This window comes from Strigops habroptila, chromosome W (assembly GCF_004027225.2).
Source record: "Strigops habroptila isolate Jane chromosome W, bStrHab1.2.pri, whole genome shotgun sequence".
NCBI classification, from domain to species: Eukaryota; Metazoa; Chordata; class Aves; order Psittaciformes; family Psittacidae; genus Strigops; species Strigops habroptila.
The window spans coordinates 12,256,790-12,275,514 of record NC_044301.2 but is presented as its reverse complement, the minus strand read 5'-3'; the positions used below and the strand labels follow the sequence as shown (position 1 = coordinate 12,275,514).

At 42.8% G+C, this 18,725-nt stretch overlaps 1 protein-coding gene across 1 annotated transcript in view; it reads right to left on the bottom strand.

Moving 5' to 3' along the window:
* Positions 1-18,725, bottom strand: part of LOC115619166 (chromodomain Y-like protein 2) — a 70,443-nt gene that overhangs the window by 29,422 nt on the left and 22,296 nt on the right. Inside the window, exon 2 of the mRNA XM_030511213.1 lies at positions 1,420-2,014. Coding sequence (XP_030367073.1) covers positions 1,420-2,014 — 595 coding nt within the window. The remainder of the gene's footprint in view (positions 1-1,419; positions 2,015-18,725) is intronic.

Here is an 18,725-nt window from a genome sequence, read left to right as displayed (position 1 = left end):
CAAGGACCTGCAGAAGGATTAGTTTATTCAATGTACATATTAATGAATTGGGAAGAGATATATGAGAGGAAAATTTGAAGGGAATACAAAATAAGCAGAGTAAAAACTAGGAAAGATTTTGAAGAGCTTCAATGAGTCATAAGGAAAAGGTGAATTGGTAACAGTAAAGCAGATTAAATGCATGATGAAAAGAATCATACATATAGCTGTGTTCTAAATTAAATGTAACCAGCAAGGGAAAAAACTTCAGAGCAACTGTGTATCACTCAATGAAAACCTTTATGCAGTGTGCAACAGCAGAAATAAAAATTCTCAAAAGGTCAAATCGCTACTGTATTGGTAAGCAGTAGGAAATAATTTGGAACAGCTCTTGCTGTTTTTAAAAGGTATTAAAAAAACCTCCACACACCAAAGGCACAAAAGGATACTGAAAACTACCAGGAACCTGGAACGACCTCCATGTGGTAGGTAGGCTAAAAAGGCTGGAGCTGCCTACTGACTGACAGGACATCTTCCACTTTGTCCCTTTATCTAGGACAAGAGCTTATGCAATGAAAGCAAAGGTCAAAAAAACCCAAACAAACCCCCAAACCCAAAAACCTGATCAAATAAAATGTGCGTTTCATTGTGTTAACTTCTGGAGGCTTTAAATTTGGTAGGATTAAAAAAAATAATAAAAATTGGACACATATGGATAATGAGAAGTTACTCAGTTGCATTAAGCTGAATAGTATTTATAGAGAACATAAACCTTTAATTCCTTGAGAACTAGGACAATCAGCAACCATGAGGATTAGAAAGAAATTTCTTGTATTTCTTCTCATTCGCTTCAGGGCTTTTTGTACCTTCCCACAAAATATGTCTTGTGACTTCTGATATATCCAGTCACTGTAAGAGACAAGGACCTCCCGGCAGTTCTGAGTACTCTTGAATATGACAAGCATTAATATTGAGGAACTTGAATGTTACTCATCCACACTTACCCGGATACTTTAGCAAGAGTGGTATTAATTCTGTTTCTAAAATAATCCTGATCTTTGGAGACCATTGTGTCTGAGCACACATAACTGAGAAGTGATTTGTTACTTGGTGATACACAAAACCAAGTTGCAGTATTATACATACCTCAGTCATCATTTCTACTCCGTGCCTCGTCATCATTTCCCCACAAGGACTTTCTACTGCAAAGGCATGTAACAAAGCCCACACTGCTTCATGTGACTCCGTGAGAAACAGAAGGAGAGAAGCCAACTGATAAAAAACGGTGTAATATATGGGGAAAGAGTGTGAAACTTGTTTATGTGCTTCTCACCATACCACTTGTGTAGCATGACAATGATTTTTCCATGAGTGGGCTATTTGCATTTGCTGCAATTAACACCCCCCACCCCCAAGACTGTAGTTGCTTAAATCACATACCAATTCCATTCGCAACAGGTGAATCGTTATTAACTTCCAACAAGCTGGGCAAATTTTGTTCTCCTTCATGATCATTTAAATCCATGTTTTGCTGTTGTGAGCCATTCCCAAAATGTCTAGAATCCTTTTCATGACTGCCATCTCCATTCTGCAGACCATTATGTGGCTTTTTCAGTGGCATAATTTGTAAACCACTGGGAGTAGTTCGGTAAGTCACAGTTTTAGCAGCTCTGTCATTAGCAGATGCTGGCTTTGCTGTGTATCCTCTTTTCTGTTTTTGAAGAGATGGATTAATTCTCTTTCTTTTGTGTGTTGACCCTTTAGACTTCCCAGTTTCAGAAGGTCTATGTGATATTTTCTCAAGAGATGACCCTCGGCTTTCCCGTAAAAATTTTTGAGTGCTGCCCTGTTTTCCATATCTTGATCGCTTTTCTCTAGTAACATGTAGTCCATTGAACTCATCGATAAATTCCTCACAATGTAGTAGATGATGTTCAGGTTCCCAGGTGTCTTCATTGCTTCCATAGCCTTTCCACCTGATGAGATACTCCCATTTGCCCTTCTTGTTCTTCCTTTTGTCTACAATCCTCTCTACCTAAAAGAAAAATAAAAATAATATTATATTAGAAAGAATATAATAGTTTGGACATGGAAATGATGTTCTTCATTTACAGCTAGGAAGGCCTCCCTGACACTGCAAAGGTGCAGTAGTGTTCATGAGATTGTCTGAAAATATAGTGCTGAAAATATGAACTGGCTCTGACATGGAAAGCTCACCCAGGGTAGCCAAAATGTAGCAACCTATTTCAGAGATTTAAATTCACCTTATTGTCATAAGATGCTCCCTAACACTACATTCCCATTGGATCCTATATAGACCATGCTGACTGCTGATGAGAACCTACTTGGTGTATAAACTGCTTGATGCAACGTTTAGGAATCAGTGTTACATGTTTCTGTTCAACAGAAATTCCCATGAACAGACCTGGCAATACAGGAGAGGAATGCAGAGAGCAAAGCCATTTCCCCTTCTGAAAACATTAAGAAGAAACATAAAACACCTGATCAAACCTGATCTGGGAACCTGCAATAGCCACAATGTGAAGAAACAAGAGAGAGCCTGAAAATCATTTATGAAAGCATGATTTCCTTGTAAATCTGGTTGTAAAATGAGACTATTAAGCTACCTCTTCTTTGAAAGAACTAAAACAAGCATCTTTTGCTATATTGCCAGTTACTGATCATTCTCCCGAATCCACACATGCATTATGTCCCTATAAACATCCCCATACCCATTTTTTATGAGTGCAATATTTGAGTAAATCCACAAATTTTGTGAGTGCACCTATTTAAAAAAAAAAAAGGGCAAATAAAAGGCATAAAGGCAGGATTCTTTATAGAAGTAATGAATTTCATGAACCTATGCTAGAGAAATGTCAGTTTAAGGAACATTTCTGCAACAAGGGATAAGGGACTATATTGGGACTGCAAGCTGAATGTGAATTAACAGTATCATGCTGCTGTGGAAAACAGCCCGTACAACTGAATAAATCTTTGTGCCATCTCAGCACTGGCAAAATCTCAACTAGAGAGAGAGTGCATATGAAAACCCAAGTACAATCAGTGGACAGCAAGTCATGGGTTTAAATTGCATCGAGTGAAACATATCAAGACATTAGGAAAAATGTTTTAACGGTAGTAAGAATAAGCATGAGAACAGGTAACACAGGGAAGGTATGGAGGGGTTTTAGAACAAACAGTTTTTGTTAGATAAACATCTGCCATGAAAAGTCATTGCTGGAAAATCAGGTTATGATGAGAAAACTTTTTGAGGTTTATTTTCAAATTCTTTTTTTTTTTTAATATGTGGCTTATAAGGGATAAAGATGCCACTAATGAAAAATAAATCATTAACATTAACCAAAAGCACTATTGTTAATTTAGAAAAATAAATAAGTGGATAGCAAATGTAATAGCCTTTGATGCTCTTCAAAGAAAAATCATCTCACATGAAGAACAACAGTGTGTATGGAGAATTTAACCTTGAAGAAGGGCAATCACAGCAGTGTAATTGTTCTTTTTAGGTCCCCTGTTAGAGCAAACCAATGGATTAATTCTGTCTGTTCACTGGCTGGAACCGTACATTCATAGAAATCTTGGTGGGTTCCCCAAAGGAGTCTAAATGTAATTAGCAACTAAACATTATACTTCTATCTAAATTCATTTACATGGGAACTGTGCTAAGATATCTGTGTCTGAGTCATAGTGGACAGCTTTCCTGCATCTCCAAGGGCACTCAACTGCAACATCCCAAGCAGCTCGTTCCTGTGCTCTGTCTTGTCAAATATCTGCATAGAACCACTGCAGAAGCAAAGCAAGGCATCCTTTTTACTCTGAATTTAGCACAGTCCCTTTCAGAATTGCTCAGTGTGGCAAAACAATTAACTGAAGCTCAGTCCAAGCAAGCTTGAGATCATTTGTCTGAAAAGAGGGAAAAGTCCTCACCAAAAAAATAATGAACTGGCTTTTTGTCCTCATTTGGGATGTGTGGCTTTCAATTGTCAACTAATAGACTTACTATGATCTTGTTGACTTTATAGAGAGCAGCTGTCCAAATGACCCCGGCTTTAAAATACTTCTCATCCTCCTATGTGGGACTAACCAGAAAGACTGTACATCAAACTGTGGAACTCTGTAGTGGCCTGTGGGTTGTCTGTGGATTTGTTACTTTAATTACTGCAGCTCACTATACCAAGGAGTAAAACACATGTTTGTCCTGGGGAAAAAATTAAATTGCTGCTAAACTCAGTAGACCATAGCTATCATTACTGTAGAGAATTTGGGTTAGTGATATTCTGTCTATACTAGCTCAACAATACATGCATTGCCCTCCTTTTTTAAATCAGGAGTTTGGAGATGGAACACCATCTCTGTGTCGGGTTGATGTCACCTCGAAGTAATTTGTCTTTCTTTCGAGGGATTACACCAGTTGCATTCCTCCACTTGCTCACTGAAGGAAGAACCTCAGAAAGGATGGACAAATACCTTGCCATTTTCAGAATCACATACAAAAAACATCTCTTCAACCTCACTTTTTTTTTTGCTCATGCACGTATCTTTAACTATACTGATTTATCATTTTCACATTATTGCTGTAATACAAGGAGGAAAAGTGAAGGCAAGAGGTTTTGTGGAGAGCATTTTTTAATATGGAAAACATTCAAGTATTTTGGTGCTGAGGCATTATGCATTTCAATTAAGAGAAAAAAAGGAGAAAACATGAATGGTCTTTGTTCCTGGGAAACAAAATACTGGCAATGGAGAATGTGACTAAACAGTTCAACACATCATAAGGGAGAATAAAAGTATTTATGAAATTGGGTAAAATTTAATAAATGGTTTCAGAAATGCATTCAGAAAGCAAATATATTTGGGAAAGACTAAGCATTTTATTACAGCATTTTCAGAACAAAACTATCAATGTTTCACTTCAAATTTAACTAACAAAACTAAAATAAAGAGGGACTAAATAAACTGAAGACAAAATGTTTTGTTTCTGGTCAACCCTCTTTTCAGTTTATTGTTTTGCTGGGCAGAAAATGAAAAAAAATGTGGGTTGATCCAAAATTAGTTGTTTTCCTTGAGTTTTTTGGTTCAACCATCATACCCACTGGCTTGACTAATGATGCAGAAAGAGTCTGAGTAGATATTTGCCTTGTCCTCATTACTGCCTCATTGTTCATTAGTGAATGCATTTGAGGGTAGCATCAAACATACTTGACCTCTCAACATGGTCCCTTTTCTTTCTCGAGGGTTAAAGTTCTTCACTGATATTTATCCCCTTCAGAGTGCCACTGTGCTCCTTCACTGCATGCAGTGAAATGCTTCGGTGTAGGCATAAATATCAGGGTTCTACCCACACCTGGTACTGTCTGTCCCATTTTCCTTCTATTCACAGTCCACAGTAATAATAAACATCACTGCTTTGTTTTTTAAAGAGTGTATTTGTTTTAACAGGTAGTATATATAAAGTAATAATCTTTCTACATTTACTTAAAGTTACACAAATTCATATGAGTTTTCTTAATGAGAAAAAATCTGTGACAGCTAGTGATTAATAGAAATAATACTTTATTCCCTCCCTAGAATAAGCAATATACGGTTCTGAGAATATGCAGAAAACATCTATGGCTTCAGTGTCTGACTTTCCATTTCCCCCCTCAGTTCTGTCTTTAATGAGAACTGAATAACATCTTCCCAAAAGTGACCTCGGTAGTTACAGCTTGCCAAATCCTTGAATTCACCATATTTGGTTTGGAAAACTAAGTAGTTACATTTCATAAAAGTGAAATGACCACAAACAAAGTTTGCAGGGGGATCATTGTTAAAAGAGTGCTAGGATTGACAGATACCATTACTTGCCTGGATTCTCTCTCTCTCCCTGCCCCTCCTGGCTAATTCTAGATGAATTAAGATGCTGATAAGTTACCATATAAATATGTTTAAAGAGAACAAATAGAACGAGACCATGGCATCTGTGCAAATGCATTTGCAACACATTTTTTAGCTTCCAACTAGCCTTAAACCTAGCTCTATGCACAGTTGCACAAACTGGGATGAAAGTTGTAATAAAAGCCTTTTAATTGTATTCTAAAAATGTGAAAAAAAATCCTCTGATTACAGTACAAATATGTAGAGCATCAAAAACTTAGTGTTGTGCTTATATATGCAGAGCACAACACACACACATCTTCCTTCACAGAAGATTCAGAGTCAAAGTCACTCATTTAACATTGCAGCGTTATTGTCCATTTATAAAAAAAACAAATCTAGGCTAAGTTAAAAAAGGGTAAGTCCTATTGAATTATTTCTACAGATATAACTGTAAAGTCGGAGCGGAGTATACTCATCTCACAGTTCACAGCTCTAAAGAGCATAAATAAAAATCCTTAAGCTCAAAAAACACCTTCCAGGAGATAGTGAACTTCCAGAAAGGTTTGGAAGACTGTATCTATTTAGCGATTTCCACAATCTCCTCTTCTTGCCATGCATCTGTGTAAACAATTTAAACTGTAATCTATGATGCTCAGATGGTCTCAGTGCACTGTACAGAGCAGCAGACCAATTTCATGACATACACTAGAAAAATTGCTTTTCATTACTATAAATTACAGGACTTGTACTGTTTTATGTGGTTTTTTTCATTGGAGGTCTTTGTCCATGTTGTGCCTCGGGGTGTTGGAAGGGTATTTGAAGAAAGTGCCAAGGCAAGAGAGGCGGCAAGAGAGGCAGCAAGATTTCTGAGAGAGATAAAGGCCATCTGATTCAACATGTTTGTCTTAAAAAAATTCATTAGTGCCCTAACTTCCTTCTTTTTGTTAACTTTGCTTTAAGAATGTATTTCATTAGTTGTAAATCTCTTGCTTGCCTGCATTTGTAACTTATTTGTGTTTCTCTTGTATTTGTATTTACTTTCTCAAAATCTGGTAATTGAAGCATTTGTTCTACATGTACACAAAATATGGCACCGTATCTTCTGAAGCAGTCAGCATTCACTTTAGAAAAATAATAGTGGAACGGATGCTGGGTCTCTCTCCAGACTCTGACCCACAGTTTAAAAACAATAGATCCAATCAATGTGCCAGTGTGTGTTGAAACCCCCCCAGTAGTAAATTTGTGGAGTTACCTGGTAGGTCAAAATGAAAGCAAAAGGGATAGGTAGTCAGAAAAATGAAAGACATTCCTCATCTAAATTATTCGCAGGCAAGACATCAAATGCCATCTTCCCAGGAAGTTCAGTGAACAACCTCTTAATGTCAAGAAGACACTGCTTTTTATTCATAGAATCATAGAATCATAGAATAGTTAGGGTTGGAAAGGACCTTAAAATCATCTAGTTCCAACCCCCATGCCATGGGCAGGGATGCCTCACACTAGACCATGTCGCCCAGGGCCTTGTCCAACCTGGCCTTGAACACTGCCAGGGATGGAGCATTTACCACTTCTTTGGACAACCTGTTCCAGTGCCTCACCACCCTCACTGTAAAGAACTTCTTCCTTATATCTAATCTAAACTTCCCCTGTTTAAGTTTAAACCCATTACCCCTTGTCCTACCACTACAGTCCCTGATGAAGAGTCCCTCTCCAGCATCCTTATAGAATCATAGAATCATAGAATCGTAAGGGTTGGAAAGGACCTTAAGATCATCTAGTTCCAACCCCCCTGCCATGGGCAGGGACACCTTGCCCTAAACCATGTGGTCCAAGGCTCTGTCCAACCTGGCCTTGAACACCGCCAGGGATGGAGCATCCACAACCTCCCTGGGCAACCCATTCCAGTGCTTCGCCACCCTCACTGTAAAGAACTTCTTCCTTATATCTAGTCTAAACTTCCCCTGTTTAAGTTTGAACCCATTACCCCTTGTCCTACCACTACAGTCCCTAAGGAAGAGTCCCTCCCCAGCATCCTTGTAGACCCCCTTCAGATACTGGAAGGCTGCTATGAGGTCACCACACAGCCTTCTCTTCTCCAGGCTGAACAGCCCCAACTCTCTCAGCCTGTCTTCATATGGGAGGTGCTCCAGCCCTCTTATCATCCTCATGGCCCTCCTCTGGACTCGCTCCAACAGCTCCATGTCCTTTTTATGTTGAGGACACCAGAACTGTACACAGTACTCCAAGTGAGGTCTCACGAGAGCAGAGTAGAGGGGCAGGATCACCTCCTTTGACCCGCTGGTCACGCTTCTTTTGATGCAGCCCAGGATACGGTTGGCTTTCTGGGCTGCAAGCACACACTGCCAGCTCATGTTCAGTTTCTCATCAACCAACACCCCCAAGTCCTTCTCCTCAGGGCTGCTCTGAATCTCTTCTCTGCCCAGCCTGTAGCAGTGCCTGGGATTGCCTGACCCAGGTGTAGGACCTTACACTTGGCTTGGTTAAACTTCATAAGGTTGGCATTGGCCCACCTCACAAGCATGTCAAGGTCCCTCTGGATGGCATCCCTTCCCTCCAGCGTATCAACCGAACCACACAGCTTGGTGTCGTCGGAAAACTTGCTGAGGGCCCACTCAATCCCACTGTCCATGTCGCTGACAAAGATGTTGAACAGGACTGGTCCCAACACCGATCCCTGAGGGACACCACTCGTTACAGGTTTCCAAATGGACATCGAGCCATTTACCACAACTCTTTGCATGCGGCCATCGAGCCAGTTTTTTATCCACCGAGTGGTCCATCTATCAAATTGATGTCTCTCCAATTTAGAGACAAGGATGTCGTGCGGGACAGTGTCGAACGCTTTGCACAAGTCCAGGTAGATGACATCAACTGCTCTGCCGCTGTCCATCAGTTCCGTGGCTCCATCATAGAAGGCCACCAAATTGGTCAGGCAGGATTTCCCCTTAGTGAAGCCATGTTGGCTGTCACCAACCACCTCGTTGTTTTTCATGTGCCTTAGCATGTTTTCCAGGAGAAACTGTTCCAAGATTTTGCCAGGCACAGAGGTGAGGCTGACTGGTCTGTAGTTCCCCGGGTCTTCCACCTTCCCCTTCTTGAAAATGGGGGTTATATTACCCTTCTTCCAGTCATCGGGAACTTCACCTGACTGCCAGGATTTTTCGAATATGATGGACAGTGGCTTAGCAACTTCATTCGCCAGCTCCTTCAGGACCCGTGGATGGATTTCACCAGGTCCCATAGACTTGTGCACGTTCAGGTTCTTAAGATGGTCTCGAACCTGATCCTCTCCTACAGTGGGCCTAAGGTCTTCGTTCTCACAGTCCCTGCATTTGCTTTCCAAGACTTGGGTTGTGTGGTCAGAGCATTTGCTGGTGAAGACTGAGGCAAAGAAGTCATTAAGAACCTCAGCCTTCTCCAAATCCATGGTAGCCAGTTCTCCTGATAGCTTCTGGAGAGGGCCTACACTGTCCCTAGCCTGTCTTTTATTTGCTACGTATCTATAGAATCCTTTCCTGTTATCTTTTACATCCCTTGCCAAACTTAATTCTAGCTGGGCCTTAGCTTTCCTAACCTGGTCCCTAGCTTCTCGGGCAATGCTCCTGTATTCTTCGCAGGTGGCCTGTCCTCGCTTCCACCTTCTATAAGCTTCTTTTTTCCCTCTAAGTTTCCTCAGCAGCTCCTTGTCCATCCATGGAGGTCTCCTGGCCCTCCTGCTGCACTTCTTCTAGTCGGGATGCAACACTCTTGAGCACGTAGCAGGTGATCCTTGAATATCGACCAGCAGTCTTGGGCTCCCCTGCCCTCTAGGACTGTATCCCATGAAACCTTACTAAGGAGGTTCCTGAAGAGGCCAAAGTCTGCTTTCTTGAAGTCCAGGGCAGTGAGCTTGCTGCACGCTCTTCTCACCGTCCTGAGGATCTCAAACTCAACCATCTCATGATCACTAGAGCCAAGGCTGCCCTGGAGTGTCACATTTCCAACCAGTCCCTCCCTGTTGGTGAGCACAAGGTCCAGCATGGCACCTCTCCTCGTCGGCTCCTCTACTGCTTGAAAGAGGAAGTTGTCTTCCACACAATTGAGGAACCTCCTGGATTGCTTGTGCCGGGCCGTACCGTCCCTCCAACAGATGTCAGGATAGTTGAAGTCCCCCATGAGGACAAGGGCCTGCGAGCGTGAGGCTGCTCCTATCTGTCTGTAGAGCGCTTCATCCACAGAGTCCTCTTGATCAGGCGGCCTGTAACAGATCCCCACCGTAATGTCCCCTGTTGCTGTTTTCCCTTTGATCCTGACCCACAAACACTCTGTTACCTCATCACCCGTCCCCAGACAGAGTTCCATACTCTCTAGCCTATCGCTGACATAGATAGCAACACCCCCTCCCCGTCTGCCTGGCCTGTCTTTTCTAAACAGCCTATAAGCTTCCATTCCGACATTCCAGTCATAGGAGCCATCCCACCATGTTTCTGTGATACCAATGACATCATATTCCTGTAGCCTTGCACACATCTCTAATTCCTCTTGTTTGTTCCCCATACTACGGGCGTTTGTATAGAGGCACCTTAGCCGAGCTCCAAATGAAGCCGATTCAATGGCTGGGGCAGCTGGAACATCTCTACATCGCTCCAAGCACTTATTACAGGTGCTGGCAACTGACCAGGAATGTTGGGATGGATCAATGCTCCCCTCCCCCAACACATCTAGTTTAAAGCTTTATAGGTCCCCTTCAGATACTGGAAAGCTGCTATGAGGTCTCCACGCAGCTTCTCTTCTCCAGGCTGAAAAGCCCCAACTTTCTTAGCCTGTCTTTGTAGGGGAAGTGCTCTAGCCCCCTTATCATCTTTGTGGCCCTCCTCTGGACTTGCTCCAACAGCTCCATGTCCTTCTTATGTTGAGGACACCAGAACTGCACACAGTACTCCTCTTTTCTCTTTTTAAGCATATAATTTTTTAATTTTCTACAAACTTCTTAGAATCAGAGGAGGTGTTAAATTTGCTAGGGAAATCCTGAGAGTTCTGCATTTCCACTGGAAAAAGCCCATCAGCCTCATATTATCATGGTTGCAAACCACTGCATTAGGCATACGTGTCCTCCAATACACATATGAAGACTTACAACATAACAAATAAATGCTGTAAAAACTCCTGCTGCTCCCTGGATGTAAGCCTGCATCTTTGATCCTCCTCTCCTGACAGACAGCAGCACTGCAGAGGCTTTCTGCTATGTGATTCAATAGTCCAGGTTTATATAGAAAACCAGAAGCACACTGCAAGTTAGTTGTATTTTACGCTAGTGATGCAGCAATTAGATTAGAAATTACTGCTGGAAGTGGTGTTTTCACATTCCTAAGACTCTTCTAGACCCAGCGTTTCACCTGTGTAAGTACACTGTGTTTGTTACCTTTCCTGGCATCCAGGTATTTTGAAGAATATGAAAGATAAGCCATGCTCCGTCCTTATGCAACATGATTTCCTCTTTGTGTAAGGGGTCTTCTGGCAGAAGAAGCTTGCCTTATTACCAGTTTAGATCAAATGAAGGCTGATAGCCTGCAGAAAAACAGTCAACCACAGCCTCCATGGAGACTCCTATCTCTTGTGACCTTACACCCTTTTTCTTGGAAGTCCCACCTTTCTCTGAAACTCAGTCTCATTGAAATGGAAATTCTGGTCTGGTATCTCAGTTGTTCTTTTCTGGCTTTTTTGCAAACTGCCCTGGTGCCACATCTCCAGTTCCACACAAGGGCTATGGTTCCCCCCTTGATGCCATCTGTCCCTGTTGCTGACTCTACTAACAGATCCCATTTTCGTGTCCTTTGTCTCCTCTCGTTTTATTTATGGCAGCTTTCTCCTGGTCAGAACTTACAGTGCTCGCATCCCCCAGTCTGTTAAAGCCATTTCCTTCTCCCACTATAAATTTAAGGGTGTAATGTATATCACTTTCTTTTATTAGGATATTTCAGTGGATGTGTGTAAATAATACCTGTGGTAGAAGTGCCACATCATTGTGTTTTTTGGAGCAAACAGGAATAATAACATACACAAGAATCTTGCACTGGCCTTTTTGTATAGACTGTCCCTTGGGAAAGGACTGGAAAAAGAAAATTGACAGATGACACAGGGATCAGGAAGGGACTTCTTGGTTAACACGTGTAGTCCCTGTCACTGTAGGCAATTACATCATATAAACCCTTTCATATTGGATATGTTCACGATACAGAACATATTTCTGCCTGGGCTTATTGTTGATAGATTGCACAGAAAACAGCTGTTCAGTCTTAAATGTAATGATTTTGTAAAAAATATTTTAGGTTTTCATTTGGAAAGCAAGGCAGTTTTAAAAGGTGCAAGAAAAGTGCACAAAAAAAATTATATTATTTAGCAGTAGGTTAATGTAATCTTGACAATGTTCTTTATATGGAGGAAGAGCAGGTTTTTTTCCTTTTCAGTCCAACAAGTGTGCACCCGTTTCTTCAAAGAACTGTTATGGAATGTGGGGAACACCTCTTTAGGTCTGTCCCTCTGTAAATAGTTTAAAACCCTTTCACTTACTTACAAACATTAATCACCACATACAACATATGTGGAAATCCAAAGAACACTGGGGTTCCTACTTATTTTAAAGCATAATGATGCATTTCATTTATCATATCTCCATTTTCTTTTGTACAATGAATCAGTTCATTGTTGTATTTCAGTGTTGATATTTCTTAAGAAAAGGAAAGCAAGAAGCAGGGCATACCAAATTCTTGGTGTCCTTTACATTAAAAAGTGGTCAGTTCTGAACACACCCTCTACAAACTTGCCAGCACAATTTATTTCAGCATGAACCTGTTTGTTAGAATGCTATCTAGAACAACACTCGAATTTGATGATAAATGCTTACTTTTATTTCAGTACTAAAGTGCAGCTGGCAATTTGTACTATACTGCTAAATTTTTGTACATTATAGTGCACACTTTAAAATAAGAAACAACAGATATTTTCCTGGTTTGTAGATGAACAAAGTAAAAAATAAATGCTGTTCTTATTTACTATCAGAAGAGAGATTTAAACACACAGTTAGTGTATGCTGCTAATCTAAGAGCATTGAGAAATGGATGAAGTTTGCTTTAAGCAGAACTGTTCTTCTACAGTCTCTGTGATAAGCACAGATGACTAAAAGATGAATGAGAAATCTAAATTCAAGGAGACAAAATATTTTGCTAAGCTCTACAAAGACCTGGCTGTTTTGGACACATGTATGGCTTTCAGCTTTCTAACACTGTGGACTGCTTCCTCAAATGTTTCTCTGCTGAATTCAATGGGATTCTCCAGCTTTATACCATCTGAAGGCATGTGTATGGGAAATGTGTGTTTATGAGAAGAGTTCAGCACAACCTAGTAAGGACGTGATTCTGCCTATTCTTCCTTTACAGTACTACAAGTCAGTAGAGTTATTTCCAATTTACTTAGATGCAAGTAAAATCCAAGTAGGAATCCCTGGGATTTAAACCATGAGGTTTTAAAAGCAGTTTATAGGATCATGAGCAGGACTTGAAGAGACTTCTAAGCAAACCAGTGTTTATGTGAACATATCACAGTTCCTTCAGTAAAACTGCCTGGAATTTGTTAAAAATACTCATGTTTCCAAACAGATGTGGAAATGTGTAAGCAGTAGTTAAAAACCAGAAAGATGACTATCACTAAAGGTTCTTTCACCAACATTAAAGCAAGTCCAGAAATGCAGGAAGCAATCAGCAATTTACATAAAAGCTGCACCTGAAATCATTAAAAAAAATTAATGCTGTTTTCTTTTATGTTGCTTTGCAGTTTGTTCTCCTTTACCTTGCTCAGTTCTAGCTAATTTAGTGTTCTGTTGAACAGTTCATGCAGTCTTTTTCTCCACCATATGGGCTTCATTCAGATTCAACTCAAGGCCAGGACTTTAGTTCAACACTTTTACATCCATCCCAAAGCTTAGCCAGAAGTGAAGATTCCACATTAAAAAAACACAAAGGTTCAGCTATAATACAGTATAAATAAATATTTGAACTACCCCGCTGTACTACTGCTCAGTGACTCACTGCTTTACAAGCGTGTCCTGGGTTCAGCTATAGCAGTCATTTTTCTCCTTCTTAGTAGCTGGGGCAGTGCTGTGTTTTTTAACTTTCAGCCTGGGAACAACGCTGATAACACTGATGTTTTTAGTTGTTGCTAAGTAATGTTTATTCCGACCAAGGACTTTCTCAGTCTCATGCTTTGCCAGGGAGGAGGGGAAGCCGGGAGGAAGCAGAGACAGGACACCTGACCCAAACTAGCCAAAGGAGTATTACATACCACAGCACGTCATGCCCAGTATGTAAACCGGGGGAGTTACCCGGAAGGCCAGATCACTGCTCGGGTCGGGATGGGTATTGGTCGGCAGGTGGTGAGCAATTGTATCCTCTCCCCTTGTTATTTCACTAATCATTATTATCATTGGTGGTAGCAGTAGTGGTTTTGTATTATACCTTAGTTGCGGGACTGCTCTTATCTCAACTCGTGGGAGTTACATTCCTCCGATTCTCCTCCCCATCCCTCCGGGAGCGGGGGGAGGAAGAAGGGGGGGGGAGTGAGCGAGCGGCTGTGTGGTTCTGAGTTACTGGCTGGGCTCAAACCACGACAGTTCTTTCTGGTGCCCAACGTGGGGCACAAAGGGTTGAGATAACGACAGATCTGACCAGAGTGTGTCTAATCATATTTGTGATAAGCATTCATTGTTACTACTCATCACAATGGTGATTATTTGGCTCTCAGACTTCTTGTGCTTGATCTCAGAGTTTCAGCATGTTGTACCTTACTTACAGCCACTATTTGCTGTTTTAGTTTTTATCGGCTGGGGGGCCTGGGCTAAGGTTCTTGTTTCACTGTACTTCATGGTAATGACTTGTAATACAATAGACTCATTGATCATGAAACTGGTCTGGTTTGTGCTTCCAGCGTGGCCATCACCTCTATACATTGGGAGGTATATAATGAAATATTTTAGCAATTGCATATCTTTTTTTTTCCCCTCGGGGGGTCAACTTACGAAGGAAGCATTCTCTTTCACCCCCCGTTCCCCCACCAGCCTATTTGCAACAGCAGTTGAGAGTTCTGAAGGTTTTAGATGGCCTTTGAATACCCTTGAAACCTGCCTGCTGATTGTGCTGGGGATCAGCACGTTGGAAAACATACGGAGTGTGTTTTACCCATAGCCATCCCATCCTGGGAACATCCTATTTCGTTTAATCTCGAAAGTTGAGCAGTATCAGGTTCGAATCTGGTCTAGGATTAGACGACGATATAGGAGGACCACCAAGAGATTTTCCCTGAGGCTGGACAGTTATGAGTGGCAGGGTGTGTGGGATAGTATGGGCAAGTATCTAGGCCAGTGGGCCCCTCCAGTGCTTTGGAACTTCACCACTGAACAAGTGCAACATCCGGAAAAACTAGTAAAACACTTAAACGAGGTGTGCTGTCATCCTGGTTATACCAGAGAGGGACAACTCGCTGCAACGTGCTGGGGCTTTGCCTACGCCTACAGAGCCCTGCTCAACACTATCCAGCACCTTCAAAGGGAAAAAAAGGTCTCTGGATCTGATGGCAAAGCAACAGACAACGCAGCTATGCCAACTACAAGCACAGCAGCTGCTCAGACCCTGACCACAACAGACAACACAGCTACTCCAAGTACAGCAGCTACATCAACCCCAGTGACAAGCACAACAGCTACTCAAACCCTGACCACAACAAACAACGCAACTACTCCAACTTCAAATACAGCAGCTACACCAACCACAGTGACAAGCACAGCAGCTACTGAAATTCCGACAGCAACAATGTGGCTACTCCAAGCACCGCAGCTACACCAACCCCAGTGACAAGCACAACAGCTACTCAAACCCCGACAGCAACAGACAATGCAGCTACTCCAAGCACTGCAGCCACACCAACCCCAGTGACAAGCACAGTAGCTACTCAAACCCCGACAGCAATAAACAATGCAGCTGTTGGTGTTATTCAACTCCCAAGCACAACAGCTGCACCAACCCCAGCAACAGACATTGCAACCACTCCAATCCTAGTGGCAGACATTGCAGCCACTCCAACCACAGTGACAAACACTGCAGCTAAACCAAATGGCCAGTTTGTGACAATGTCTGTTGCCCCTGTAAGCAAAAGTAAATGAGAGGCACAAAGAGCAACCCGCGAAGCAAAGAAAGATGAAGACCCAATGCCATTACTACACGGAACAGCATCTGAACAAGAGTTACTACTACGTGGATCAGAGGAAGAGGAAGAAGAAGAAGAGGTCACTTCTCGACCCCAGACCTCAACCGAGCTGCGGAATATGCAAAAAGATTTCACCCGTCTTCCAGGGGAGCACATTGTCACCTGGTTGCTCCGATGCTGGGACAATGGGGCCGACGGTCACGAACTAGAAGGTAGGGAAGCCAAGCAGCTGGGATCACTTGCTAAGGAAGGAGGAATTGACAAAGCGATTGCAAGAGAGAAGCAAGCCCTCAGTCTTTGGAGGCGGCTCCTGGCAGCTGTGAAGGAAAGGTTTCCCTACAAAGACGATATTATGAATCGCTCAGCCAACTGGACCACGATAGAGAAAGGCATCCAGTCCCTGAGGGAATCAGCCATTCTAGAGATGATCTATCGGAGGCCGGATGCCAGGAACACATCCGTAGATCCAGATGAAGTCGAATGTACACGACCCATGTGGCGGAAACTTACACGGAGTGCGCCATCATCATATGCCCACACATTGGCATCAATGACCTGGAATGACGGAATATCACCAACAGTGGATTGCCTGATTCGTCAACTCCGAGAGTTCGAAGACAATCTCACCCCTTCCATCATTTCAGCTGTGGAAAAACTGTCCCAGGAGTTCAAACAATTGAGAGACTATTTATCCGATCTATCCAGCTCCCCACACGTACCAACCCATGTCTCAGCTATTAACAGAAGGTGCCCTACTGCTCGAGAAAGAAAATATAGGAGGTACACGCCATGGGCCACCCTATGGTTTTACCTGCGGGATCACAGAGAAGACATGAGAAAGTGGGATGGAAAACCTACCTCAGTTCTGGAGCAAAGGGTGCGTGAACTGAAGAGGAGAACAATGGTCAAGGATGATCCTCCCAGGAAAGCTGCTGCTCCAGTCTCTGGTGAGCAGTTTCCCAGATGGAGTGAAAGAGCTGATTTTACTCCAGCTCCTGTGATAAGGAATACTAATCCCTTTCTAAAAGACAGAAGTGGAGAATTTTATGATCACTATTAGAGGGACCCTGCCTCCAGCCAGGTGGAGGAGAGGGATAATCGCGTTTACTGGACTGTGTGGATCAGATGGCCTGGCACATCAGTCCCACAGAAGTATAAGGCTCTAGTAGATACCGGTGCACAGTGTACTCTGATGCCATCAAGGTATCAAGGGGTGAAACCCATTTATATTTCTGGAGTGACAGGAGGATCCCAAGCGTTAACTATGCTGGAAGCTGAAATCAGCCTGACTGGGAGGAAGTGGCAAAAGCACCCCATTGTGACTGGTCCAGGGGCTCCATGCATCCTTGGCATAGACTATCATCTCAGGAGAGGGTACTTCAAAGACCCAAAAGGGTATAGATGGGCTTTTGGTACTGCTGCCTTGGAGACAGAGGAAATTAAGCAGCTGTCCACCTTACCCGGTCTCTCAGAGGATCCTTCTGTTGTGGGGTTGCTGAAGGTCGAAGAACAACAAGTGCCAATTGCGACCACAACAGTGCACCGGCGGCAATATCGCACCAACCGAGACTCCTTGATTCCCATCCATAAGCTGATCCGCAGACTGGAGGGCCAAGGAGTGATCAGCAGGACCCGCTCACCCTTTAATAGCCCCATATGGCTAGTGCAAAAGTCTAATGGAGAGTGGAGATTAACAGTAGACTATCGTGGCCTGAATGAAGTCACACCACCATTGAGTGCTGCCGTACCGGACATGCTAGAACTTCAATAGGAACTGGAGTCAAAGGCAGCCAAGTGGGATGCCACAATTGACATTGCCAATGCATTTTTCTCAATCCCTTTGGCAGCAGAATGCAGGCCACAGTTTGCTTTCACTTGGAGGGGCGTCCAGTACACTTGGAACCGACTGCCCCAGGGGTGGAATCACAGCCCTACCATCTGCCATGGGCTGATCCAGACTGTACTGGAACAGGGGCAAGCTCCAGAACACCTGCAATACATTAATGGCATCATCGTGTGGGGTGATAAAGTGGAAGAAGTTTTTGAGAAAGGGAGGAAGATAATCCAAATCCTGCTGAAGGCCGGTTTTGCCATAAAACGGAATAAGGTCAAGGGACCTGCACAGGAGATTCAATTTTTGGGAATAAAATGGCAAGATGGACGCCGCCAGATCCCCACAGACGTGATCAACAAGATAACAGCAATGTCTCCACCAACTAACAAGAAAGAAACACAAGCTTTCTTAGGTGTTGTGGGGTTCTGGAGAATGCACATCCCAAATTACAGTCTGATTGGAAGCCCTCTCTATCATGTGACCCGGAAGAAGAATGATTTCCAATGGGGCCCTGAGCAATAACAAGCCTTTGAACGAATTAAACGAGAAATAGTTCATGCAGTAGCCCTTGGACCAGTCCGGGCTGGGCCAGATGTGAAAAATGTGCTCTATACTGCATCCGGGGAGAATGGTCCTACCTGGAGCCTCTGGCAGAAAGTTCCAGGGGAGACTCAAGGTCGACCCCTTGGCTTTTGGAGTCAGGGATATAAAGGATCCGAGGCCAGCTATACTCCCACTGAAAAAGAGATACTGGCAGCCTATGAAGGGGTTCGAGCTGCCTCAG